The sequence below is a fragment of the Passer montanus genome, unplaced genomic scaffold (genome assembly GCF_014805655.1).
Source record: "Passer montanus isolate IOZ18808 unplaced genomic scaffold, ASM1480565v1 scaffold43, whole genome shotgun sequence".
Classification (NCBI taxonomy): Eukaryota; Metazoa; Chordata; class Aves; order Passeriformes; family Passeridae; genus Passer; species Passer montanus.
The window spans coordinates 287,404-313,168 of NW_024369151.1; the positions used below are offsets into that span (position 1 = coordinate 287,404).

At 54.0% G+C, this 25,765-nt stretch overlaps 1 protein-coding gene across 4 annotated transcripts; it reads right to left on the minus strand.

The window, feature by feature from the left end:
- Nucleotides 1-866: 866 nt before the first annotated feature.
- Nucleotides 867-25,156, minus strand: TRAF2 (TNF receptor associated factor 2). Of its 4 annotated transcripts, none has more exons than XM_039719877.1 (10): nt 23,956-25,156; nt 21,243-21,463; nt 20,607-20,685; nt 20,158-20,256; nt 10,319-10,390; nt 8,712-8,786; nt 7,507-7,866; nt 6,359-6,536; nt 4,700-4,848; nt 867-4,007 (listed from the first exon to the last, which is right to left on the minus strand). In XM_039719877.1, the coding sequence occupies exons 1-10, from the start codon at nt 23,971-23,973 to the stop codon at nt 3,789-3,791; spliced, it is 1,470 nt and encodes a 489-aa protein (XP_039575811.1). In that variant the 5' UTR covers nt 23,974-25,156; the 3' UTR covers nt 867-3,788. The 4 variants fall into 4 exon arrangements, with proteins under 4 accessions (XP_039575811.1, XP_039575813.1, XP_039575809.1 ...); XM_039719879.1 differs by lacking the exon at nt 23,956-25,156 and adding an exon at nt 23,337-23,374; XM_039719875.1 differs by lacking the exon at nt 23,956-25,156 and having other exon boundaries at nt 21,243-22,293.
- Between the last annotated feature and the right edge of the window lie 609 nt (nt 25,157-25,765).

The window sequence follows — 25,765 nt, forward strand, 5'->3', positions numbered from 1 at the left end:
CACTGCAGGAGCTGCTGCCCAGCCTGTGGTTACCTGCCCTGGCCGGGGGAGTGTGGGTGGAGAGCTGTGAGCAACAGCAGAGAGGCAGGGGATGGCCCAAGGGCAGCAAGCATCCATGGCAGCCAGGGCTGAACACTGCAGGCTCCAGGACAGGCCAGCGGTTAGATCCCTCCTGAATTTATGTTTTTCCAAGCACTAGCAGGCACTAACGGGGGCAAGCAGAGAGCCCTCCAATGCTGTTTGGCATTCCTGTGCCACAGCAGGCTCCTGAGCTGCAGTGCCACTGTCCCCTCATTGCCCTTTGCGTCTCCCTGGTGCAGCAGCTGCTGATATGAAGGGGGTCTGGGGGCTTCCCAGAGGGGACAGGTGCCCATGGTCATTCCTTGTGTTTCTCTCTTCCATACCCAGTGAACAGAGGCCACCAGGCTGCTGCCCTCAGGTTTATGCCCTGGGCTGGTGCTGCAGCCTGGGAGGGGCAGGAACAGGCATCCTGCAGGCACTGGGCTCCCCAGAGCAGTGAGGGAAAAGCAGCCTGTTGTGGAGGAGCTCAGAGCTGTTACAACCCAGGAACAGGAGTGTTGGATTTGCCTTAGCAGCAGTAGAACCACTGGAACCACTGGCCCAGCACTGCTGCACTGGCTGCCACTGGCCTTTTGCCCAGTGGAGCTCCAGCAGCCAGACTCCAGCTCCTTCCCTTTCACTTACAGACTGCCCCTGTTCCCTCCTTGTCTGGGAATCCTCCTGCAGGGACACAGGAGCTGGGGAGAGTTCCCAGCACAGAGTTAATCCCCCAGCACAGAAACCCCCTGACCCTGATGCAATCCTTCCCATGCTGTGCCCAGCATCCCCTGGCTCATACACAGCAATGCTGTTCAAACAGCTTTTATTAGTGCTTCTGACCTTATTACACCCTCAAGGAAAACAAATCCTAGTTCACAGTGCCAGGCTGAGATAGTGTAGTCAAAAGGGAAAAAAAAAACCTACAAAAATCCAGGGGTGGCTTGTGTCCTGTGTTTGTCCATGTGGCTGCCAGAGCTGTGCCCAGGACAGGGCTGGGCCCCTGCCTGCAGCACATAAGCACAATTCCTGCTGCCAGCTCCAGAGCTGCTGAGAGCCAAAAAAGGCCCGGACGGCATCAGCAGTACCAGAAGGGTGGGGAGGAAAAAGCTCCCAGTGGGAGGGGTTGACAGGCCATGTTTCCCCTCCAGCAGTAAGCCCGTGGCCTGCGGAGCTCAGCCTGAGCTTTGCTGCAGCACTGACTCTCCCACAGACCTTCCAACATGTGCTGGGGCAGGAGGACCAGTTCCACCCCAAAAGCAGCCCAGGTGGCTCCAGCTGAGCCAGCATCTCCACAGTCCCTCCTGGCACTACCTGGCCAGAGCCCCCAGCCCCGCTGCAGGCAGCACCCCATGAGCAGACATTCTGATCAACACAGAACAAGCTCCCCCCACACAACTCTTAACTCCCAGAAATTCTATGAGCAGAGCTGACCTTCCTCTCCCTTCCCAGGCTTTTCCAAGCATCCCTGGGGAGCTGCTGTAGATGAGAGCAGGGCTCTGCTAGCCTGGATTTTCCTCATAAGGCACAGAGTGAGAGCAGCAACACAGGGCTTGATCTGTCCCTTTGGACAGGCTGGAGGGGGCTTTGCACAAAAGGAAGGGTCCTGTGACCCCTCCCACCTCAGGCTCTGCTGTCACCAGCCTCTGTCCCACTCCCCCAAGAGCAGGGGCTGGGTCTGTCCCCAGACCCTGCACACACATGTGACAAGTTCCATGCAGTGATTCCAAAGGGGGCTCACAGGTCACCCCAGCACCTGTTTGAAGAGCACCTGGCCAGCACAGCAGCCATGGCTGCAAGTTCAGCTTGGGCCAGGGTCCAGCTCAGCCTGCAGGGCACTGGGCACCCCTGAGTTCCTGGGCATGCTCACTGCTCCAAGGTTAGGAGGGTTGGAGGCCCCTGAGTTCCTGGGCAGCAGCAGGGACGTTCCAAACAGCCCCAGGGGCAGGTCAGGGCTGTGCCAGTACATGGTGGGACAGCCAGACCCTGCAGGGCTCCCTGCCAGGGCAGAGCCTGATGGTGTTCTGGACCCCTCAGGGTGGCTGTGCCAGAGCCAAGGTGTGAGCAGACCACAAGCCTGGCAGGCTCTGCAGCCATCAGACCCGGGCTGGGCACCTGGCAGGAGCTGCTGGCAGTGGAGGGCCAATCCCTGGCAGCCACTGAGGAGGGTGACCATGCTGCAGCCCCACGGCCCGAGGAGCAGCACAAGAGCCAGCCAGGGCCCCTGATCATTGCAGGGTGGTCACAGCTGGTTCCTGTCATCAACAAAACATCTCCTGTGGCACGATCAGCCACTGACAGGGGTGTGGGAAGCCCAGGCAAAGGAGGCAACACCCTGGATCAGGGCCCATCCAGAGCTACCCATGGCCACAACAAAGCTGCAGGAGGCACTATGCAGGGATGTGGCAGCCAGTTCTTCCCCACTAACATCAAGAGACACGTTCTCATGGCTGCTGAACATGTGCTGCCCAGAGGGAAGGAATCCAGGGACAGAAAAGGGACAGCACTCTTCACTTCTCCAGCCCCAGATCCTACCCAGCTGGCTGCAGATTCAACATGGGCCCAAGTGGAGGAAGAGCTCCAAGGTGCTGCCACCTGGAACCAATGGCCCATGACTCCTGAGCTCAGGGATGGGGAGGAACAGTGAGGGAGACCTGCTGCTGGTGACTGCAGGCACTGAGAGTGCAGGGGCTGGCCAGCAGTGCCCACTGCATGGGCAGACAGTACACATCCCACAGCCCAAGGCTGCAGTGCCCAGACAGACACGGCAGTGCAGCCACAGCTGGATGTGGAGCTCAGCAGCAGGAGCCCTGGGAAGGCTGGTGGAGCTGTCCCACCGTGGGAACAAAGCCAGTTCTGTGTCTTTGCCTATGAGCAAAGACAGCTCCCAGCACAGCATCCACCCCACCCAGTGCTGCTCGGCACACGGGGCAGAGGGGCAGGGCGTGGAGCTCTCAGTGTGCACACCCTGTGTCACCCTCCTCTCCTGCAACAGGAGGGACAATCTCCACAACACATTCACTTCTTCCCCACAGGCATCCCTGGTGCTGCCCCAAGGTCCCTCCTGGGCAGCAGCACGTCCTGCCCCATTCCACACTCCAGCACACACCACCCATCACACACCCAGCAAGGCTGGACTCAGGGCTCCCCTGCCCTGCAGCTGGGCTCAGCACCCTCCTAACACAGCAACGGCATCAAACCAGTCTGTGTCTCTCTTGCCCAGCTGGCACTGCAGCTGTCACACACCCTCCTTGTCTCCGGGGTGTGGAGCAACCAGCAGTGCAAAGCCATGGCACCCCACAGCGCACAGCTTCGAGAAACACGGAGATCTCAGAAGGAAATCCTAGACAGCTGAGCCAAAATCCACAGGAGGTGGAGCTCAGGCAGGGCACACCGCTGTTTTACTAGAGAGCTGTGGATGTCGGCTAAGCTGGTAGAGCAAGAGCTGCACTGGTTTCCACTGGAGTCCAGACAGCAGCAGTTCAGACATCCAAGTCTCTGCAGGGATCTCCCATATTCCACAGCCTGCCAGTATCCACCCAACCCTCTCCTCAGGAAAGAGGGCTCCTGTCAGACACCTCATTTCCACTCAGAGCAAAGGTCCCTTTCAGGAAGGGCTTTTCCTCTCTCTTTTCCTCTCTCTTGCTCTGAGACCTGCCTGAAGTGCAGCACAAGCGGGAGATGCCCTGGGCAGTGCTGGTTCCACACTCACTGCTCCAAGGTCAGGAGGGTTAGAGGCCTGTGAGATCAACGATGGCTTTAATAAAGATGGCATCATCACGCACGTAGGAGTTCTTGGCTTCCATGACGGACACGGGGCAGAAGAGGGGGCAGCCACTGGCGATGTTCATCTCCGTGACAGGGCGCTGGAAGGATGAGGATGTCACATCAGGGCGGAAGGCGTCGATGATGTGCTCCCGGTTATTCTGGTCCAGAAGCATCAGGGTGACCTGTGGGGAAAGGTGAAAGCATAAGGGAGTGGCTGAATAAAAGACACATGGAAGCCCAGCCCAGTGACCTGCTGTGGCACATGCAGGTACCAGCAGCCACAGCCACCCTGTGCACCTGCAAATCAGAGAAATGCCTCTGAGTGGGACCAGCAGAGAACATCACCTCAGTAATGTCCTCTAGAAATCTTCCCCATCCCCACATCCTGCCTGTTACTGGAAACTTCCCTGTGGCAGCACAAGTCTGTCAGACTGACTGAAAACCTACACTCCGCTCTCAGAACCAACACTGCACTCAGGTATTTCCCTGAGCCTGCAGAGAGGCCTCTTGTCCTCTCTGCATCTGCTTGTGCCCACTCACTCAGCCCCCATGCGTTCCACAAACCTGCAGTACCCAGGAGCTGGGATCTGAGCTCCTGACAGGGAGTGAGCACCTGCTGTCCCTGAGCTCTCAGGCCACCACAACCTTCCCTTGCCCTCCAGCCCTGCAGAGGCTCTGTGCAGTTCCAAACAGCCCATGTCACCCCCCTGCCCCACAGCACAGCTGGTGGTCTCAGCACACCTGGGGAACTCCCAGGGCAGCCACACAGAGCCTCTTCCTCCAAGCAGGCAGGAGTGACAGTGCTGAGAAGCTCGAGTGGGTGCTAAACCAGAGAGGCCACAGATGGACACAGTGGGCTCTGCTCCAGACCCACCTTCTGGTTGAAGGGCCAGCGCAGCAGCGCGTCGTTAGGTCCCTTCATCACCACAAAAAACAAGGACAGGTGGGTCCCGCGGCCGGTGCCGTCCCCGTTCAGGTACACGCGCAGACACATCTTGTAGCCGTACTTGCTGGTGTAGAAAGCTGTTAGAGAAGTGTGGAACAGGCACGGTGAGGGTCCAATGCAGAACAGCCTGGCACCAGCAGATCTCTCTGAACTCTGAGGGCTCTGAAGTTTGGAATCCGGGAGAAGCCAGGTCTGGGCTGCACCAGAGGTGGTCTGGACAGCCCAAGGCCAGGCAGTGCAGCCCCTGGCCAGAGCAGACGCTGTGCACAGAGCAGCTGCCAGTCCCCTGGCTGTCCCCTCACTGCCAGGGGAGATCTGCCCCAGAGTTGGGCCAATCCTCCTGCACCCCAGTGCTGAAGGAGCAGTGGTTCATGGCAGTAACACTGGTGACCAGGAACAAACCCCCTCCATAAAGCACCTGGCTGGCAGAGCACCCTCAACACCCCCACTGTGAGCTGGTGCCTCTGATCCGGGCAGGGGCTCAAGCAAGTGAACTTCAATTCTCATTTGGATCCCCACGGCATGGCTTGGGCATGGCTGGGATGGGATGTCAGGCACTTTCCTTCCCCAGCAGTCCTGGGAATGCCTGTGGTGTGACACTAGACCTATGTGGGGTCACAGCTTGGAAGGGGACCTGCCACAAGTTCCCCTCCCACAGCAGCACAGAGCTGTACATCTGGGACTGGCAAGGCTCAGCGGGCACAGGCAGAGATCAGGGGTCACAGCCAATATTTTACTGCAGGACTTGGTGCTTTTCCCAAAAGGCAGACTATGAATGGCAGAGACACTGCTCTTCCACAGGGCAAGGAGCAAGAGATCGGGTCTTTGTCACTGCGTCCCTCTTGGAAATGCCCAGCTCATTTGCTCTGCTCCTTCCTCCTCACTTGCTTCACCCCAAGGCTCTCAGGACAGATGACCCCTTTGCTAGTCCAAGGAGAATATCCCCATTTGCCCCTCTAGGCCTTCTCAGCAGTCCCATCACCCTTTGAATGTAAAACCCATAGAGGAACTGAAGGAAAGATGGCTGGAGTGGTGGGAGTAGCCAGGAAGAGTGACCATGCAGCTGGGCATCCCACTCTCCCTGGCCCAGGCAAGGAGCAGAGCAAAAACCCAGTAAGGCCCTCCCCCTTCCCCCCTCCCGACTGATGAGCTTCACCCTGGCTTGTGGTGGGTCAGGCCCTGAATGAACCTTCCTCGTACAACTTGCTGTTTTGAACTCAAGATTTTGCCCTTTTCCAAACCCCGTGGCACTCTGTCCTCACAACACTGCAAGCAGAATCTCCACTTCCTTTTCTTTAACACAGATATCAGCTGGTATTTCCTTGCCTTTACATTTAATGCAAACCAAACAGTTACAGCCAATTCCCTTTCTCATCCCATTCACAGCCTGCACCTCTCTCCTCTCAGCCCTCTCTTCCCTCTTGGAACAGCATTGGTCTGCATGCTTCACCCTCCAAGACAAAACACCCCCTTCCACATGGAATATTTCTTTTCTCAGCCTGGCCTTGGCAACATTTCCCAAGAAAAGGACCTGTCATGAGACCCACACAGAGCTGAGATGCAAAAGATTTTGGGGATTTTGCACACCTGGGGAGAAGATGGCAGGAGAGCGGCCTGTTATCGCCTCCTGACGCTTGCGGGCAAACTCCGTTATCTTCCAGATGAAAACCCCATCGTAGGTGGAAGCCTCCATGTTGCGGATCTTCTCCTCCATCTCGGCCATGGCCAGGTCTTTAAGCCCAATGCTCCTCTCCAGCTGCCGGACCTGCTCAGTGGGACACATGGTGCAGGTTAGAGACACGCAGGCTCCGGGGCCCGGGAGAGCCAGCAAACCCCAGCAGACCCTGGCATCCCCTCAGGACTGCTTCTGAGGGAGAGACTTTCTCCAGAATGGACAGGGAGCATGGGAAGGAGAAACCAAGCAACATCAGCCAATTCACTGAAGCTTCTGTCTGCACCCTGTTGCTCTGGAGAAGATCCATCAATACAGCTTAGTGCTTGAGCTGGGAACTTCCCCCTAGACAATGTAAAACTCCTTCCAAGGAGCTGCTCCCTTAGCTGAGCAACACAAGAAGTGAGAATGGGGAAAAATCCCCAATAACTCAGCATTGTGACAAAACTAAATTAAGAAAGAAAAGAACCTACACCCTCTGGAGGGTTCGTCCCTGCCAGCTCACACAGGGTCACGCCAGATCAGTTGCCCAGAGAGCACAGGTACGCTGCAAACTGCACAGCTCCAGGTGCCAGGAACACTAGGAGCCCTCCACAGGGACTGTGCTGGAGCAGGCTGATGGAGGCAGCTCCTTCACACCTCCAGCCTGTTGCTGCAGGCAGCAGCACTGATGGCACTCCTTTGGCAAAGGCAGCACTCCTTTGGAAAAGTCTGGAAGGTGAGCAGCCCCACAGATTCAGTGAGATGCAGCACAAGGAGATGCAGTGAAATTCTGGGTGCTCTGGCTGTTGTCAGAAAACTTTGCTGAGGAAGAACCCCTTGGTATCTTGCCCAGTTTGATAATTAACAGAGGTCTGATGCTTTACACAGGTCAGTTAAATTCCCAGCTTTCCAGGGAGCTGCTGAGGGTTGGGCACAGGCACAACGGGTATTTTAGTTCTGCCTTCAGATTTGTGGAGTTTCAGGGTCGAGTGCTGAAGCTTTGCTAGCTCATGACATGGAAAGGAAACAGGAAACAGCCTCTGCTGGGAGTGCTGGGAAGCCCAGGTGAGCAGTTACACACCTTGTTGCTCAGTGTTTCAATTTTCTCCTGGTCCAGCCGGTGCTGCCGACTGTAGGCTTCAGCTGTCAGGGAAACTCTCTCCACCTCCCGGTTAAGCACACAGACAATGTTCTCAAAGGTAACTGTTTTCCTCTCAAGGGCCTCACACCTTCCCAAAAGCTCCAGGGACCGGGAGAGCTCCGACTCTGAGCACAGTGAGTTTGCTGCCAGAAGCGGGGAGCTGTTTTGTGATGATGAAGGAACAGCAAGGGGCTTCAGGTCCCCAGCACCAGTCTTGAGGCTGAGCACAGAGCTCAGAAGCATGTAGAGATGCTCTGCCAAACACTTCCTTTCATGTTCCAGGAGCTTTTCATTTTCCACCTACATGAAGAGAAATACATCCCCCATTCAGCATGTGCAGCTACACTGTCACCATCCACAGAACAAATTCCTCCTATCCAGGTCACAACATCAGTTTCAAATATATAATTTATAGGGGAGAAACAAAAAAAAAATAATTTAAAAATGTGTTTTGGTGGGGGTGGTTTGGGTTTTTGTTTAGTTTTAGAAATGCTTCAAATCACATACAATGAAGGATGCTAAACGCTTCCCCCAGCTATACTCTGCTCTGCCTTCCTCCCAGAAAGCTCTGTCAGATGTACCTAACAGCAACAAAGGACAAAGCCTCACCCAACCTCCCGGAGGAGGGATTTATTTGAACCACTGGGACCTGCAAGAACTAAGTGACATAGAGAAATGGCCTGGCTCCAGTATTTTGCTTACAGAATCATGGTAATCACAAGTCATTACACACTTGCTTGAAGAGACCTTAAAGCTCATCCTGTCCAAGGGATCCAAGGACAGCCACAGCTCCTCTGGGCACCCTGTGCCAGGGCCTCCCCACCCTCACAAGGAACAATTTCTTTCTAAAAATCTCATCTAAACCAGACCTCTGTCAGTGTGAAGCCACTCCCCCTGAAAGAAGCATAACCACCACAGTCCCAAAGCACTCAGGGTGCTCTTAAAGTAGAAGATTTCCTTCCACAGGAATTTAATTCCTGGGACGCCCAGACTCTGCACAGCGCGTGATGTGAAGCTCCATGTGCAATGGGTTTAATCAAATACCTGAAGGGAAACAGCTGTGACAGTTTGGGTAACAGCAGTTTGCAGGAACTCTAATGCTGGGACTGAAAAGTGCCAAGGTAACCCAAGAGAGGAGTCCTTACCACCTCAGCACAGCCCACAGCCTCGAACCGGCAAGGTACTTTGGATCTGCCACATGTCTTCACGTGGTCCCGAAACTAGAAAGGGAGGAAGGAAGGCAGTATTAGATCTTACGTGTCCCTAGTGCTCCCTCTCCATCCCACTGACATTTGGTAAACTACAGCCAAGCTGAAGAATGCCCAAGCTATGGCTAATCACCAGCTGTCACCGTGCCCACTAAACCTGGGCTCTGCCCGCCTTCAGGCATGACGTTCACCGGAATACAAATACAGCCCTGACACCTGAAGAAAATGAAATTTCTCCTTCTCTTGATGGCTGGGAGGTCTCACTGCTCACAAGCACATGCAAGAGTGAAAAAGTAATGGGTACAGGTACAAGCTGTGCCTGAGAGCTTCCCTGAGGGCTGAGGAATGGGAGGCACAGGCAACAACCTCACGAAACAAGGACACATTCTTTTTGGGCACCTCACACAACTCTGGTAAGGACGTGCTACAGGTTGGTATTTTTACCTCCATCCCAGCATTACATTTCTGCAGAGAGGTGCCCCTAACCCCTCAGCACTGAGATAACTTGTTCAGATTCCCACATAGTGCATGATTAATCCAACGAGTACTGTCACAGCTTCAGCTTGGGTTTAGTACACCTCTCACCACCAGATACCAGAGCTCTGTTCTGAACAACCACCATATTCCCTCCCCACTTAACTCCTACATCTGCCACAACAGATGTCAATTAAAACTGATTTTAAATCACTTTTTTAAAGGCTTCTAGATCCATCTGGCTTGTGTAATGAGTGGGTTACTCTGAGTTAACATGGCAACAAATAATGAACAAGAGTTTGGAGAAATAAACACAGGAGTGAATATTTAAACACAGAGTAGATCACCCGTGGGGACCCCATGAGCTGGCTTCCTGCAGAGCTTCAGCTCCCACCTGCAGATAAGCTGGGCTGTACCCCAAACCCCAGCCTGCAGATAAGGTGGGCTGTAATGCCACCCCTAGCCCCTCCTTATGGTGCTCATTTGGAAGAACTCTTTTGCTCCTCTTCTTGCCACTTCTGTTGCCCTGCCCTGCAAAAGGGCTTTTTCCAACACTGCTAGTAAAAATACTCGCCTGTAGAAGGCAAGATAGTTTCAGATGCATGTGCTTTTTGAAAATGTTTCCCAAAACTTGAATTTTTCAGACTTTTGAGCCTTGTCCCAGGAGCCAGCAGCCTGGAAATGCTATAGGCATGGATTCCATTAGATTATTACTTAGATATCAATTAATATAGCTGGAGATGGGCTCTCTTTCCAAAACTGCAGCAGTAGTTGATGCCGTTGCTCACACAGAACATAAACCCATGAGTGTGCTTTTCCCACAGAGGCTCTGCTCCCGTACATGGCTCCAAGGGAGGTGGCAGTGGCAGCACCAACACCGACCTGCCAGCGCCCCCAGCCACATTACCTCACACCCATCCTTATGGAAAACTCACATCCACATTAACAGCTGCCACTCAGTTGTTTTCCCCACTTCAGTTCCTAATGGACTCTGTTCCTCCCTGCTGCCAGAATGCCAAGCTCAGCCCATCAGGACACCAAATACCCCCAGGGCAGAGTCGGATGGATACCTTCTCCCTGGGAATCTTCTTCCCACAGCCTTCACAAGTCAGCGGGAATTCAGGGCAGACTTCATCATGAGCCTGTGAAGGAACATACAGGAGATATTTGTTCTCAAATAAAAGGCTCACAGAGGTTTTGTGATGGGCACAATCCCAAGGGGGTGGGTTTATACCTTATTACAGACAAACACTGGATTTACCAACCTACACTCAGACCTTAGTCATGCTGATCCCTCTGAGCTGCTGACTCATCGTGTGACCTCCAGGCTACCTCAGTTTTGGGTGCCTACGTAACCTCAACTTCTATTTAAAAGATGCTACAATGATTTTTTAAAAATTCAAATTATTGCTTTGATGGCCAAGATAACAATGGGAAACTCCATTTATGGCTCTGCCAGGAGAAGACACGTTGATGCAGGTTGAGTGGAGTGAGCCACTACCTCAGCAGGATAATTTGGGTAGTTTTTCCACTGTAATGGTTATCAGTCAGCTGAGGCATAGGCCCCATGACAGCTCATCACACGCCAGGCTGAGCTGTCTGATTGTATCTTCACATTTGAATTAGAGTACCATTTTCCAAGCAGAAAGAAAATTATTTTTAAACTGTTTCATTTACCAGTCCCTGCACACAAGCAATTGCCTCTGCAGCCATACTCAGGGTTGGATGATGGCCAGAGAGGTTGAACAAATGACCAGGGCAACATGATCCTCTGTCCTCGGTAGACTCTTCAGCAACAGTGCTGGCTAAAAGGAATGCTGGAACATGCCACAGCTTCTGTGCCATCTCCACACTGCTTAAGCCTTCCTGTTATACACCCACCAGTTGAAACAAGGCATTGGAAACACCATGAATATGCAGATCAAAACTCAAATTAAAATATAAGAGCACTGAAGTCTCCTGCCATGGTAGGGACAGAAAAAAAATCCAACCAGGAGCTTTTTTAATGCAGCCATCTGAACCCAGATGTTTGAAAACTTGGTCACAATGAATCTCTGTTGCCTTCTAGGGGAACACACACAAACCTCACCCTGTCACACATCAGGAAGTGGAAAGTGAAACCAGCAGTAACTCCACCCTGGCTTCTTGGTCACTCTCTCCTTTTTATGCTTTAAGTGAGTAACTTAAGCTCAGAGTTTCACTGTGTGCCCCTGGCCAGCCAGCAGGGTTTGGAGGACACTGCTGCCAGCACGGACGCTGCTGCCTGCAGAGGAGGAGGAGAAGGAGGAGGAGGCCAAGTGCCTGCCTTTATCCCACTCAGAGTGAGTGAGACCTTTTTTCTACCCACCTACTGCTCTCATGTTCTAGAAACACCCAATAACATCTACCCCATGACCCACAAAGCACTGGCAGAACAGATGGTCTGGCTGAAAGAAGGAAACTTCACTGCAGAGGCAACTATTTTAAAAGGGAATATTTTAAACTTATGGCTTCCCATGCCAACACGTGGGTGTGAAACTACCACCCCCTCCACACTCCCCACCTCCCAGCATTTATCCTCCATCCTGATTCCCCTCTGCACCACAATGTAACGCCCAAGAGTGGGCAGCCCTGCCTGCAGCACGGGAAGGAGCTCAAAGAGCAACTGTTCTGCATGTAAATAGTTAAAGACACCCAGAAGCTGCAGCCAGCGCAGATCCAAACATTTCTGTATAAACAGTTTCAGGCTCTTCTGGAAACCCCTGTTCTTCCTGCCCCACGTGGGTGTCAGAATAGAGATGGATGGTTTCAGTCCTGGAAGAAATCCAACCCACCCTGGAACCAAGAGCAGGGGTTGGCACTTGGGCCTGATCTGCCACCCTCCACTCCCCCAGAAATGGGGCAATCCTCCTGTTTATGTCTTTCCCAAACCCACAGCTGTAGCTTCTGCTACAGGGATAAGCACCACTCACATTCAGGCACTTGCTTGGAAAGTTTTTGGGAGTTCTAGAAAGCCATCTGTGACTGTGAGTGGGACTAGGCAAGAGCAGACACTCTCCCAGAGGGAAACCAGAGTGGAAATCAAGCTGGAAAGGCACCAGAAAGAGGGGACAGCCATGGAAGAATTAAAGTGGAGCTGGAAGTCAATGGCTCACCCAGCAAGGCACATACCAGCCTACAGCATCCAACAGCAGGACCAGGAAAATCAAATGAGGCAGAGGTAACAGCCCTCAGCAACACCTGGTTCTTCCCACTGAATTACAACCAAAGCCGCTGATTGATAAATTTCCTTCCCTAATAATAAACACAACCCCACAGCAGCCTGCCCATCACCCACCACCATCAGAGAGGTCATTCTCTGGGAGCTCACTGGAAAGGTTAGAGAATTGGACACCACTGCTCATGGAAGGATCAGGGCAACCGAGAGGATCAGAGTCAGGGACTGTGTGTGAGGGAAATCAGAATCACAGAATAATGGAATGGGTTGGGTTGGAAGGGACCTTAAAGCCAATTTCATTCCACCCTGCTACCATGGGCAGGGACACCTTCTACTATCTCAAGTCATTCCAAGTCCCATCCAGCCTGGCCTTGGACACTTCCCAGGGATGGGGCAGCCACAGCTGCTCTGGGCACCCTGTGCCAGGGCCTCACCACCTTCACAGGGAAGAATTTCCTCTTGACATCTAATCTCAATCTCTTTTAGTTTAAAACTACTCCCCCTTTTCCTGTAACTATCTGTCCATGTAAAAAGTCCCTCTACATCTTTTTACAAGCCCCCTTTAAGCACTTACAGGCTGCAGTGAGGTTTTCCCAGAGCCTTCTCTTCTCCAGCTGCACAAAGATGCTGAGCTCTCCCGTCTCCCTGCAGGCCTACTAGCAAATGGAGCTGCACGTTTCTACCGGGAATCTCCCACCCACCTCAATATCAGGAAAGCAGAAAAGCTGTACATTATTTAAATTTACAGTATTTGCAGACAAACTTTCTTTCTGGACACTCTGGCAGCAGGATGAGGCTGTTCCACCCCAGGCAGCAAGCCAGCACTCTGCACTGCAGCTGTGCAGGGGAGTGCAGGCACACAGAGGGAAAAGTGGGTTTTAATAAGGGCAGCTATCTCTGGAGCATACAGTGATCATTCCTAAGGAAGCTGAGGGCAGATCTCACTGAGCTCTGAAGCTTCCTCATGAGGGGCAGCTCTGATCTCTGCTCTGTGTGCCAGTGACAGGAATCAAGGGAATGGCTGGACTTGTGCCAGGATGGGGTTAGAATGGGTATTGTGAAAAGGTTCTTCCCCCAGAGGGTGCTGGCACTGCCCAGGCTCCTCAGAGAATGGGCACAGCCCCGAGGCTGCCAGAGCTCCAGGAGGGTTTGGACAGCAGTGCCAGGGATGCCCAGGGTGGGACTGTTGGGGGGTCTGTGTTGGTGTCCTGTGCAGGGCCAGGAACTGGACTGCATGATCCCTGTTGATCACTTCCAGCTTGGAATATTCTCTGGTTCTATGCAATGCCAGGATGAGCCTGCTTCCCTACTTCTCCCTCAGCCAAGCAGTTTGATCTGATCACCATTTCACCTCAGAGTATTGCTAAATTCAATTTCAACTCTGGAAGAGGCTTCTGCTGGAAATCATTATCTCCATACTCTGGTGGCAGAGCAGGACATGCCTCTGCTGCCTGGCTGCTCAGCTCATAACCTGCCACATCCACAAAGGTCCAGTTTTTTACTGGAGGTCTTGTAACCATGCTAGGAATCCACCAGCATGACACTGGGCCCCCCCTCCAGCCAAGGGACAAGGCAGGCAGCTGGGAAATGCCACTGTTGAAGCAGCTGCTGTGGGATACCTCTGCCAGAGCCTGTGGGAAGGTCACAGCAAAGGGCAGGGCTGGCAGAGGGACAAGGGGCAGCAGGACAGGCTCAGAATGAGCTGCACACTGCAGCTCTCCTGCAAAATCCCCTGGTCATGGAAAGTCACTCCATTGGTCTCCTCTGAGCACAGCAACAGTAACCACAAGCAGACAGCTCAGGGGCTTGGCAGCTGGAAGGAGCAACAGGAAGTAAGCAAAACTACCGTGATGGCAGAGGAAAGGCAGCTGCCAGGACACAGGGCACAGGGGTGGCTACGAGGCCTTGGGTGGTCTCCAGCCCCAGCACTGCCATATGCAGCACTTGGTTTCTTGGACACAGTAGCCTGGCTACAAGGAAAAGGGTGGGCCCATGGAATTGTAGAGAAAACACTGAAAATGAGTCTCCAGTATAAAAGAGAGTTTAGAGGGAACCTGAATCCTTTGCGCTAAGAAGCATCGGTTGCTTCGTCCATCTCTGTCAGCTTCCCAGGGGCTCAAGAGCCTGCAAGATGGGAATGTGCCACTCAAGGCAGGTGCTTTGGGATGCCCTGCTCCTGTCAACACAGGGGTCCCCCTGATGCAGGTGTAATTAGCACTGATTCCATGATGCAGAGGGCTGAACCATTGCTTTATTCTTCTATACTATATTAATACCATATTCTTAAGAAACCCATAATCCCTTCCAGCCTATCCAATACAGCTTTGACCTAATTGGTCAACCAACCAAAACAGCACCACCCTTTGGTAAAGAGATTTCCATAACACATTCCACATTTGCCTAGCAACAGGTGCAGCAAGTGGAGATAATAATTGTTTTAATTCTTTCTCAGCTTTCTCACGACTCCTCGCAGCCTTCCCCAGGGAAAAATGCCTGGGAAGGCCTGTGCCTGCTCTCTGTGGCCAGAGAGCTGCTGCCACATGCTGCTCTGAAGTCCCCATGCCCTTCTGTGCTGCAGCTCCTCCTGACAGGGAAGTCCTGAGCTGGTTCTATGCTAGGCTTGCTTGAACCTTTTCCCACACAGGTGAGTCAGGCTACCCGGCACAGGGTGACCACACACCCAGTCCCTGTGCTTCTGCATGGAGCCCAGCAACACAAGGCTGGAAAGCAGGATCCCAGTCTGGAATTCCCAGTGCCAAACAGGAATGGGAGCTTTCTGAGACCATCACACAGGCTGGTGCCAGACACAAACTCCTCCCTTGCTGGGACATGCTGTTGACAGATCCAAGCAAGTTCACTTGGCATCACTTCAAAGAAAGTGTCAAAACCAAAGATGAAGTTTGCATCACTAGGTACTGTTGGCTCCAGCTGGCCAGGCAGTGAGGGGGTGGGAACCCAACACACCCTCACTGCTCTCAGTGCCCTGCTGCCCACCTGAGTGAGGACAAAAGGCAGCAGAAGCCTTGTGGGGGTTCCTGTGGGCTGGCTCACACCTCTGTTCAGGCCCAGGGCAGGAACTCTTGTTTTCAGTGTAGAGGTTTTGTTCATCAACTGTTAGGGCTGATCAGACAGAGTTTGATTTGGGGATTGCTGGCAGAGGGACACCAAGGCAGTGTTTCAGGTACTGAAGACAAGTGTGAAGGCAAGAGTGATTTTTTAGGGTAAAGGAAAGTACAAAATGCATTTGAAGCAGCAGCAGGTTTTCTGTCATTTTTAAAAACAGGTTCTGCCACTCCTGGCTGCTTTCAACTATGAACAAGCACGAAGTGGTGGTACATTCCAGGATGCTTTTTCCAGATCTCTCCACAATTCCCCCACCTGCACTCCAGCTGCCATGCATTCCTCACAGTGTAGAACCATATGAACCTCCACTTCAAACCTCGTGACTTACAGCTTTTCATTCTCCAAGGAGCAGATGTCAAAACTATTAACTTTTGGGCCACCACAAGAAGGCTGAGCTGGTTTCAGAAGTGAAGAGCAGACCCTCTGCAGCCGGGGCTTTCCAACCCCTCCCACACATGCTCTCTGGCACTCCCCGTGGCTCTCCCTCCCACCACAGTTTGGACGGGAAATGGCCCCGTGTCCAGGCAGCCAGCTACACCAGCTACTGTGGGGACTGTGGCTGGGATGTGTTTGTGGGCCTCAGCTCTGGCTCTGGAAAGTACAGGTGTGTCTGATCCCTTTTCCAAAAGCAGAAGGTCCTTTTGGTCACCTCCACGTGCAAGTCAGGGATTCTCTCACCAGAAAATTGTCTGGTCCTGCTGGAGCTAGCTGCAAACTGCACTTCACCATCAGTCCAGAATTCAGAGCCAAAGCCTTCAGAAGAAGCCAATAATGCTGTACTGGGTTTTAAAGAGAAGGCCAGTCACCCTGGTACAGCAGCACCAAGTGCTCCTGCCACAGCACCTCAAGCGTTGCACCCCACACAGCCAACAATGACAAAACACTCAGAGGAACAACTCTGTGGAGCAGGAGACAGGTGAATGAGCTTCAAAGACCAACAGCTCTCCTCTAAGCAATGTGCAAAGCCCTGAAGATGAAGTTTCAGCCTCAGCTGAAAATCACCACCAAAACCTGCTGGGGCACTCCTGGTTGCAGCTGGGAAGGAGGGGCATGACAAGGGCACAGCCCTGGCTCAGGGCCCCCAGCAGCACTGCTGAACAGAGAGTTTTCCCTACCTAAGGTGCAGTAGGGGCTCTACAGCATCTCCTAAGTATGAACAGTGGGCAGAAAGGAATGCCTGGTTATCCTGTTCTTCTGGAGCCAGGAAGCCACATAGCCCAGAAGGGCCTATAGACATCCTTTCTGACACCACAGGCTTTTGAGTAACATCACTTGTGTTTGGAGCTTTGCACCTTCTGCAGCCTTCCAGGTTTCACTTAGAAAGAACTCTCTAAAATCAAAGTGACAACAACAAACTTAAAGAAAGCATGTTCCCTCCAGCATGGATTAAGCCAGCTTGTTCCCACACCTGACTGTTGCTTGGCCTCAGAAGCTGAGCTGATACGAGCCCCACAAAACTTAGTTTAAACACTGATGTCATGTTTAAGCTTAAAACTTAGTTCTTCTTCCTAAAATTGGACAATTTCATTTCCTTATGTCTCAGTTAATTCTGCTTCCAGCTGAAGAGGGCTGCATTAAATGCCCTGTCTGGGGTAACCAAGGGGAAGGCCAAAGTTGACCCCATGTATACTCCTCCTCAGCCCCCTCCTGGGGGGAGGACACAGGAAGGGAACTGGTGGGATGAAAAGCATAAATAAAAGGTGCATGAAAACTGACAACAGTATGTTGATAAACAGGAGAGGGACGTGGGCAGCTAGAGGTACTGAAAGGTGGGAGGAAAAACACACCAAAGCTGAGGAACCACAAACTCCCTCTCCTGGATATCACTGGGACCGTTTTTGAGGTTTTTGCTTTAATGGGCTGAGTTTAGTTTCTGCAGCCCTTCTCAGACTTTGCTCTTGAATCTAAAGGTTCATGCCCACAGCCTGATTTTCAAAATGTACAGGCAGACAGACTCATCAGGAAACAAGGTCACCAATAAAAGGAAAAACCCTTCAGCCCCTCCCCCGCCAAACTACTTTATCCAAATGCCACAAAATATTTACAGACACTGAAAAATGCAGCTATAAATCCAGACTTAAATATTTCATATGGTCCACACAGCTTGAAGCAAAATGCAAGTCATGTCCAAGCTGACTGCACTCATTCAGTTTTGTGTTTCCCTTTGAGAGCCAAACTTCAGTCCACCTGAACAGAAAGCAAAACTGAAATCCATTTTACTCCTTTTCTCGAGGCTTAAGCTTTCCAGCTGCAGAACATTTTTCCCCTGTGCGTGCCCTGATAAGATTAGCAAGCCAGAAGTGACAGTATCTCTTCATTTGCAAGGGGAGAGCAGTCTCTCTCAGCACAACACACGATTTTAAAATTAGCAAACAGTGAATTCACTCTGAGGGACTTTCCATGTCCTCTCGGAAATAGCTCTGAGGTACTTTCCAGAGTGGGAGTGCTGCGCTGCTGCAGGACGTTACCCACAGTGCAGCTACAGATGCAGCTCTTCTGCACCAGGCAGCTCTGCACTGTGGCCCTGAAGGCTGGGTTTAACCTTAGCCCAAGATATCACAAGGCTCTGGGCTAACACAGCCATTCAACGCCTCCTTTCCCAGCCCTCTTCATCAACACACATGACTTTGGCAGCATGGAGACAGCCAGTCGTGATTAAATGCCACAGCTCTTTGGCAGGCATATGAGAGGAGATAACACAAGCCAGACTTGCCTCCTCCCACCAGTTCCTAGGAAAGAGCCAGCCTTTCCTGAGAGGGCACAAAATAACCTCCTTCCTCAGGCTGAATGCCACCGGGGCAGGCAGGAGAGGTGACTCTGTCCTGAGAGGATACAGCCAGCACTGCTCCAAACCCCCACACCCCCTGTACCACACAGGACACCCCGAGACTCACAAAAACCCCTGGCAGGGAAGATGGCACAGACGGCACAGACCCACAGCCCACACACTCCAGGGCCACACCACTATCAATCATCCTTTGTCTCAGCAAACACCAAACTGCAGTTTGGGAAGATCAAGTGGAGAGTGAAAACAAGGCACAGGCTCATCCATACAGGAGCTCTTCATCAGCTGTGTGCAAGGTTCTGGGGCATCACACACTCCTGCAGCCCTGATGCCAGGACAGCTCGCTGCCCTTCTGAACTCCCAGGGGGAGCTCTGGCCAGACTCAAGCACTCTAAAACTTGTCAGAATACATAGGGAGAACCTTTGGCAGCAGACTATTTTTGCTGAGCTCTGCAAGACCATGTTAAGACCTTTTTTAAAACCAGAAGAAAAAGTTCAGCACGGCTCATCAGCCACAGCACAATCAGCACTGGAAGTTGCTGACAGATATAATTTGGTTAGTTTAACGAAGATGAGCTCACTATAATCATTGACATTGGACTTCTAGGCACCAGCAGAAATTAAAGCATGGAGCAAACAATCTGCAGACACCACCAGCACAGCCTGAACCTGAAACCTCAGTACCTGGGTACCCTGTTCCTTGACATACAATCCCCAAACTCTATGTTGTGGAAGTGTTAAGCTTTTCACCTGACACTTCTTCAGTCCCACATCCACACCACGAGTCTCTCACAGGTGTACAAATGGAGGCTCACAGCAGCAGGACCTTTTAGCACCAACATCCTCATCTCTTGGACTGAACTTTGAGCACACAGCAGAAGGCTCACACAGCAGGACAAAGAAACAGCTGCAGAAGCATCTCTCTGCCAACAGGCAGAGGCCCAGTCTGGGCAGAACGCTCAGGCCTGATGCACAGCTGTTGCTTCTTCCTTCCACTTTGGAATGGAATCATTGAGAGAATCCCAATGTTAGCCTGGACAGACCAAGGTTAAACCAGCTCCTGAAACACATCTCAGTCACTGCCAAAGCTCTGTAAACCACCAGGCTATGATCTTAATCTGGAGTGAGTGTTAGAGGGAAATAAAATGAATTCCTCTTAACTCAGACCTCCCATGTGGTGGCTCTGCCATTCCAAGAAGGATGACAAAATGGTCTTTCAGGAGCCAAAAGCTCACATACAGTCACACACTACAGACCAAGCACCCCCCAGCCACAACTAAAACCTGTATTAAAAAGCTACTGGGCTCCTCGAGGAGAAGTGAGGTGAAAAAGTCATCCTGTCCAGCAGCCTTGTGTCCCAGAACAGTTTGGGTGATGGGTGACCAGAAGTACCCAACATCTAGTCCCACTACCCTGGTAGCTCTGGAGACAGCTGAAATGGGATCAGGTCACTTTCTGTGAGCTGATGGAGTTTTAGGTTCACACAATGCAGAGAAGTTCACAACCCTTTCATGGCACAGCAATTTCTTGACAGTCTTGTATAGCAGAAAAGAGCTGCAAAGAGAGCAGGTGGTTCCTGTCACGGAAGGAAATGCTCACAAGCAAATCTGAACCCATCTCAGTCCAGCCTGTGCCCTCAGCACAGCACACAAACCCTCATTCAGGGAACCTCTCCAGCTGACAGTAAAGTCCAGGGATTTGACAACTTTCCCCCACTGTCAGTGGGCACAGACAACACCCCGAGCCTTCCCCAAAAACAGAGGGCAGAAGGATGCAGATGTGCCAAGCCTCGCCCTGGCCTGTACCTCGTACTCTTTGATGGTTCCCTTCCAGGTGCAGCCGCTGTTGATGCAGACAGCAGGCAGACTCTCCACCTCCCGCCGCGCCGCGTTGTCCGGGAAAGCCTGAAATGGAAAAAACAAGCAGACCACAAATATTACTGAGGGGCTGCAGGTTTGATCAGGACTTTGAATTCTTTCTGAAAACTCCTCCCAGACCAGTTGCCCCATCAACCCTCAGAGGTGTGTTAACAGCAACCAGATTGCTGTGACAGCTTTAAGTAGGGCACCGCCACACACACGTGACCTGGATTTCAGCACCGAGGAGTCCAACACAGTAACCACCCTTCTCACTGCTGAAGAGAAGAGTTCCTAGGAAGAAGGAGTTCTCAGAGCTCATGTTTTAAGCAAAAACTGTAACTGGTATTACTGACATCAGTGATCTGTTAGGTTTCTTTCAATGCATTTTTCCTTACCGAGCTTGTTTCCAAAATAGAAATTCCTTCTTCATATATTCCTTCCTGGATACAGCTGGCACACTTTTGAGGTCCAGCACTACCAGACAGAAAAATAATAATCAAACACAAAAACAACAACAACAAAATTTAACAATAAATTGATTTCTGGTAACTTTTTGAAATGCCAGTGTTTTCTTGTTTTTAAAGCAACACACTGAGCCTTTGCTTGTGTGTATTGTTGATGACTATTTCTAATTTCTTTTTCTGCCAACTAAACATTCTATCTTTCCTCGCACAAAGGTAGGAGTGAGATAGAACACAAGGAAACTTCTCTGGAAGCCAGCTTGTGTTTAAACCTCTCCCATTCTGACACAAGAACGAAATGATGACTTTATGACTGTGATGAAGGAGATGGGTGATAGACCTGGACTGCCTCCTCAATGCCCAGAATGCAGGGGATTCTAGAAAAGAGAACTCTGAAGCATCAACAAAGGCAAGTCAGAGATTACACACACCCTTAGAGATGATGCTGAACCCCAGTGATTGAACACAGCTCCCTTACTGAGAAAGTCCTGAAAATGACACTTCTCTCTGCTTTTGTTCTTGAAAATGCCTTTTCCAATACCTTGCCTTGCCTGGAGGCAGAGCAGTTACCTGATGATTCTCTTCAGGCAGTAGGAGCAGTAGCGATGGCCGCACTGTGCCTGGAACGGCCGCCTGAGGATGTTCTTGCAGTCAGAGCACAGGTATTTGACCTCCAGCTTAGTTCCCAGGATCTCCTTTGCAAACCCAGGCTGGTTTAGATCCAGAGAACCAGGTGGAGAAGAGTTTGCTGCTGCCATGTGAACGAAAAGTTCTGGCTGTATGTCCAGAGACTGAAAATAAAAGTATTTTTTCCAACTGATTATAATTGCATGGGGATGATTTGTCATATAAACTGTAGGCAGGAGATTATTAGACTGTCCCCAACAAGTAAACATACTGATGTAAACCACACTACAAGCCAGCCTTCACTTCCCAAATACGTGAGAAAACTTGAATTTTAGAACTGAATCCAGAACACAGAGACAGGAAGGACAGACCTAATAAAACCCCCTGAGTTGACTGAAATGCAGCCTGTTTAGAGATATCAAGTCTTCTTGCTCCAAATAAGGTAAAAAACTGTGTTAAAGGTGATAAGAAATAAATATAATAAATTCAGTTCACCAAAAACCTGTTGGCCACCACAGCCTACCAATGCCTGCTTTCACACTTGTCAGCTATCAGGAGGGACCAAAATTCTGCCCAGAGGCAGCTGGTCCCGGATGCTCCTGGGGGGAAGCTGGGCACACAGGGGAGCCCAGATTTAGTGGTGGTGCCCAGTCAGGCACAGAGGGTTCTCCAGAGGGATGGAAAATGAGGACACAAGAGGCGCAAACAAATTGGAAAGAAGGCAAAGAATAAAATGCTTTTGGTTTAGCTGCTTATGCATCTCATACCTTCATTCCCTGTGACTACATCCTACAGCCACCTAAAACACCTAAGGAGCACACCCGTGGAGTCCCACGGTTTGGATGGGGAGGGACTTTAAAGTTGATCTTATTCCACCCCTGCCATGGCAGGGACACCTCCCACTGTCCCAGGCTGCTCCCAGCCCTGTCCAGCCTGGCCTTGGGCACTGCCAGGGATCCAGGGGCAGCCACAGCTGCTCTGGGCACCCTGTGCCAGGGCCTGCCCACCCTGCCAGGGAACAATTCCTAATTCCCAATATCCCATCCATCCCTGCCCTCTGGCAGTAGGAAGCTGCTCCTCCTGTGTCCTGTCACTCCATGTCCTCGTCCCCAGTCCCTCTCCAGCTCTCCCGGAGCCCCTTCAGGCCCTGCAAGGCGCTCTGAGGTCGCCCTGGAGCCTTCTCCTCTCCAAGCTGAACGCCCCGAGCCTGTCTCCGGGAGGAGCCCTCACGAGCAGAGACACCAAGAACCGGGGAAGTGCCCAGGGCTGTCCGCGGCCAGGAGGGCTCTCCCCGCCCCCGACACCCCCAGACCATCGCCCACCCTCGCACTCCCAAGACCCCCACACCGACACCCTCGATCACCCAACAGCGCCCACCCCTGCGTTCCCAATGTCCCCAGCACACCATCACCCATCCCTGCATCCCTGGCACCCCGACTCCGACAACCACCGCGCCATCACCCACGTCCGCACCCCCAACGCCCCCACATCAGCTCTCTGTCACCACACCCTCCACCCCGCCGCCACACCAGGTTATGCCCCCTGCCACCCCCACTGTCACCCCCTCAGCCACCTCCCCTCAGCTCCTCAGTCACTCCTCACCCCGTCCTCTGTCACTTCTTCCCCAGCACCACTCCTCGCTGGCCCCCCCAGCAGTCCCCTGCCACATCCCTGCTGGGAATGAACCCAGATCCCCGGGACGCCCTCGCATCCCCCAGGACGACTCATCTACCCCCGGGTTCCCTCATCCCTCCTCCGTGCCCATCTCAGCCACCTCCTAGGGCCTCCTGGGCGCCCTCGTCCATCCCAGGGACTTCCCATCCATCCCCTGGCACCCCGCTCTGAGGTCGCCCTGGAGCCTTCTCCTCTCCAAGCTGAACGCCCCGAGCCTGTCTCCGGGAGGAGCCCTCACGAGCAGAGACACCAAGAACCGGGGAAGTGCCCAGGGCTGTCCGCGGCCAGGAGGGCTCTCTGCCGAGCCGAGCTCCCGGCGGAGAAAGGCCCGGCCCCGCCGCTCCCTCAGGGCCCCGCACTCACCGGCCCGCTCCGCGCGCCCGCACCGGAAACGCGCCAGGCCCCGCCCCCGGACACGTGTGGCGAGCCCGGGCCCCGCCCCGCCCCCGAGGACGGCCCCGCCCCCGGGAACTGCGCCTCCTGCCACCCCCCCTCACCTCCCCTCAGCTCCTCAGTCACTCCTCACCCCGTCCTCTGTCACTTCTTCCCCAGCACCACTCCTCGCTGGCCCCCCCAGCAGTCCCCTGCCACATCCCTGCTGGGAATGAACCCAGATCCCCGGGACGCCCTCGCATCCCCCAGGACGACTCATCTACCCCCGGGTTCCCTCATCCCTCCTCCGTGCCCATCTCAGCCACCTCCTAGGGCCTCCTGGGCGCCCTCGTCCATCCCAGGGACTTCCCATCCATCCCCTGGCACCCCCCTCACACATCCCCGCATTTGCTGGAGGGGGGAAAAGACGGACTGTGACCTGGGGCCACCTCGCCCACCCGGGGGCCCATCGGGGACAGCCATCTCCCGCTGCACTCCCCCGGTGAGCAGCCCCTGCTCCCTTGGAAACGGCCCGGAGCGAGCCCTGGCACCCGAGGAATTGTTTAGAAGGGACTTTTGGCATTTTGGGTAGCAGCGGGCCCTCGCCTACCTGCGCACAGAGCGTCATGGCCACCTCCGTCCGGCGCGGCCGGCGCGGGGCGCGGGGAGGCCAGCTCGGGCAGGACGGGCACGGCAGGACGCCGATCGCAGCGGGGATGCCGTGTGCGGGAAACGCGCGGCGCGGCCCGCACTGAGCGCTCGGCGAGGTGCTTTTTGCAGGGGAACTCGCTCGGCAAAGGTCACAGCGGCAGCACTTGTCAGCCGGGGTCCCCAGCCCGGCTCCGGGGTTTTACCGCCTGTGCGCCGGCGGGGCGGGGACGGGCGGGCTCTCCCCGCGGGGAATTCACCCGGCGCCGGGAAATCCTCGCTGTCAGAGCCGGGCGCGGTGACCGAGCAGTGACACAGCGGCCACGGTGACTCTCCCGGGAGCCTGGCTGCGAACACGGCGCCGGAGAGGAGGGGGTGGGAGTGAAGGGCGCGGCAGGGCCGTGGGGCGCTCAGGGACACCCAGTGCTGCCCAGGCACCGCCAGGGCGGGATGCTCCCTGCCAGCGAGCCGGGGACAGCATCCCTGCGTGTGCCGGCACCGGGGATGGCACGGGCACAGCTCCCCCGGCATGGGAGCCGCTCCACCCACTGCACCGCAGCAGCCATGGAAAACTTGGTGATGTCATCCATCGAAAAAAAAATCCCGTCTACATTTCCTGAAATGACCGTGACCCGGCAGCGGGACATGCTGTTCCCAGAGGGACAGGAAACCCGCACAAAGGCTTGTTTGGAACGCCGGCCGCGGGACGGGAGCGTGGGGCTGCTCCCAGTCCTGCCGGGACACCCCGGCTCCACCGCACGGCCCAGGGAGAAGGTCTCGCACCCCGCTGATGTCCCACCTCGGAGCTGCTTTCTCCCGGTGCCGGGGAGCCGGGGCCAGGCGTGTTGCGGTGACAGATGACAAATGCAAACCCCTGTGCCGACCTGATTTCCAAGCAATGCCTGGATCATCACCGTGACCGGGATCCGGCCACTCGTCGTGCGCTTCGTCATGGGAAGACCCCACAAAAATCCGCCTGGGGAGTGTTAACTTTGTGCCCTCTCACTTCAGAAATGACGAGAGCAGGAGCAGCTTTTCATGCCTTTACTGCAACTGCGAAACTTTCTGGGCGATTCTGATGCGTTTTAGGGATTTTCATCGAATCACAGACTATCCCAAGCTGGAAGGGACCCACAGGGATCACCCAGCCCAGCCCTGTCCCTGCCCAGACCCCCCAACAACCCCACCCTGGGCATCCCTGGCAGCGCTGTCCAAAGGCTCCTGGAGCTCTGGCAGCCTCGGGGCCGTGCCCATTCCCTGGGGAGCCTGGGCAGTGCCAGCACCCTCTGGGGGAAGAGCCTTGCCCTGATCTCAGCGTGAGCTGCCCTGGCCCAGCCCCAGCCGTGCCCTGGCTCCTGTCCCTGTCCCAGAGCAGAGATGGGAGCTGCCCTCGGGAGGAGCGGCAGCCCCGGGGAGAGGATCGACCTCAGCACCGCCTTCTCTGGGCCGAACCAACCCAGGGCCCCCAGCCGCTCCTCCCTTGGCCCCTCCGGGCCGTCCCGATGGCCGTGTCCGTGCCGTGGCCGCTTTGCCGGGCTCCCCGCAGCACGAAGGTCCCAGGGCACATCGCGCCCGGTGCCGACGGGCCGGGGAACCCGCACGGCGAACCGCCGCACTGCGCATGCCAGGGCACATCGCGGCCCCGCCGGTGCCCGCAGGCGCGCCCGGTGCCGACGGGCCGGGGAACCCGCACGGCGAACCGCCGCACTGCGCATGCTCGGCTCGGCCGAGCAGGCCAACGGGTCTGACAGCGCCGCAGAACAAACCAATCC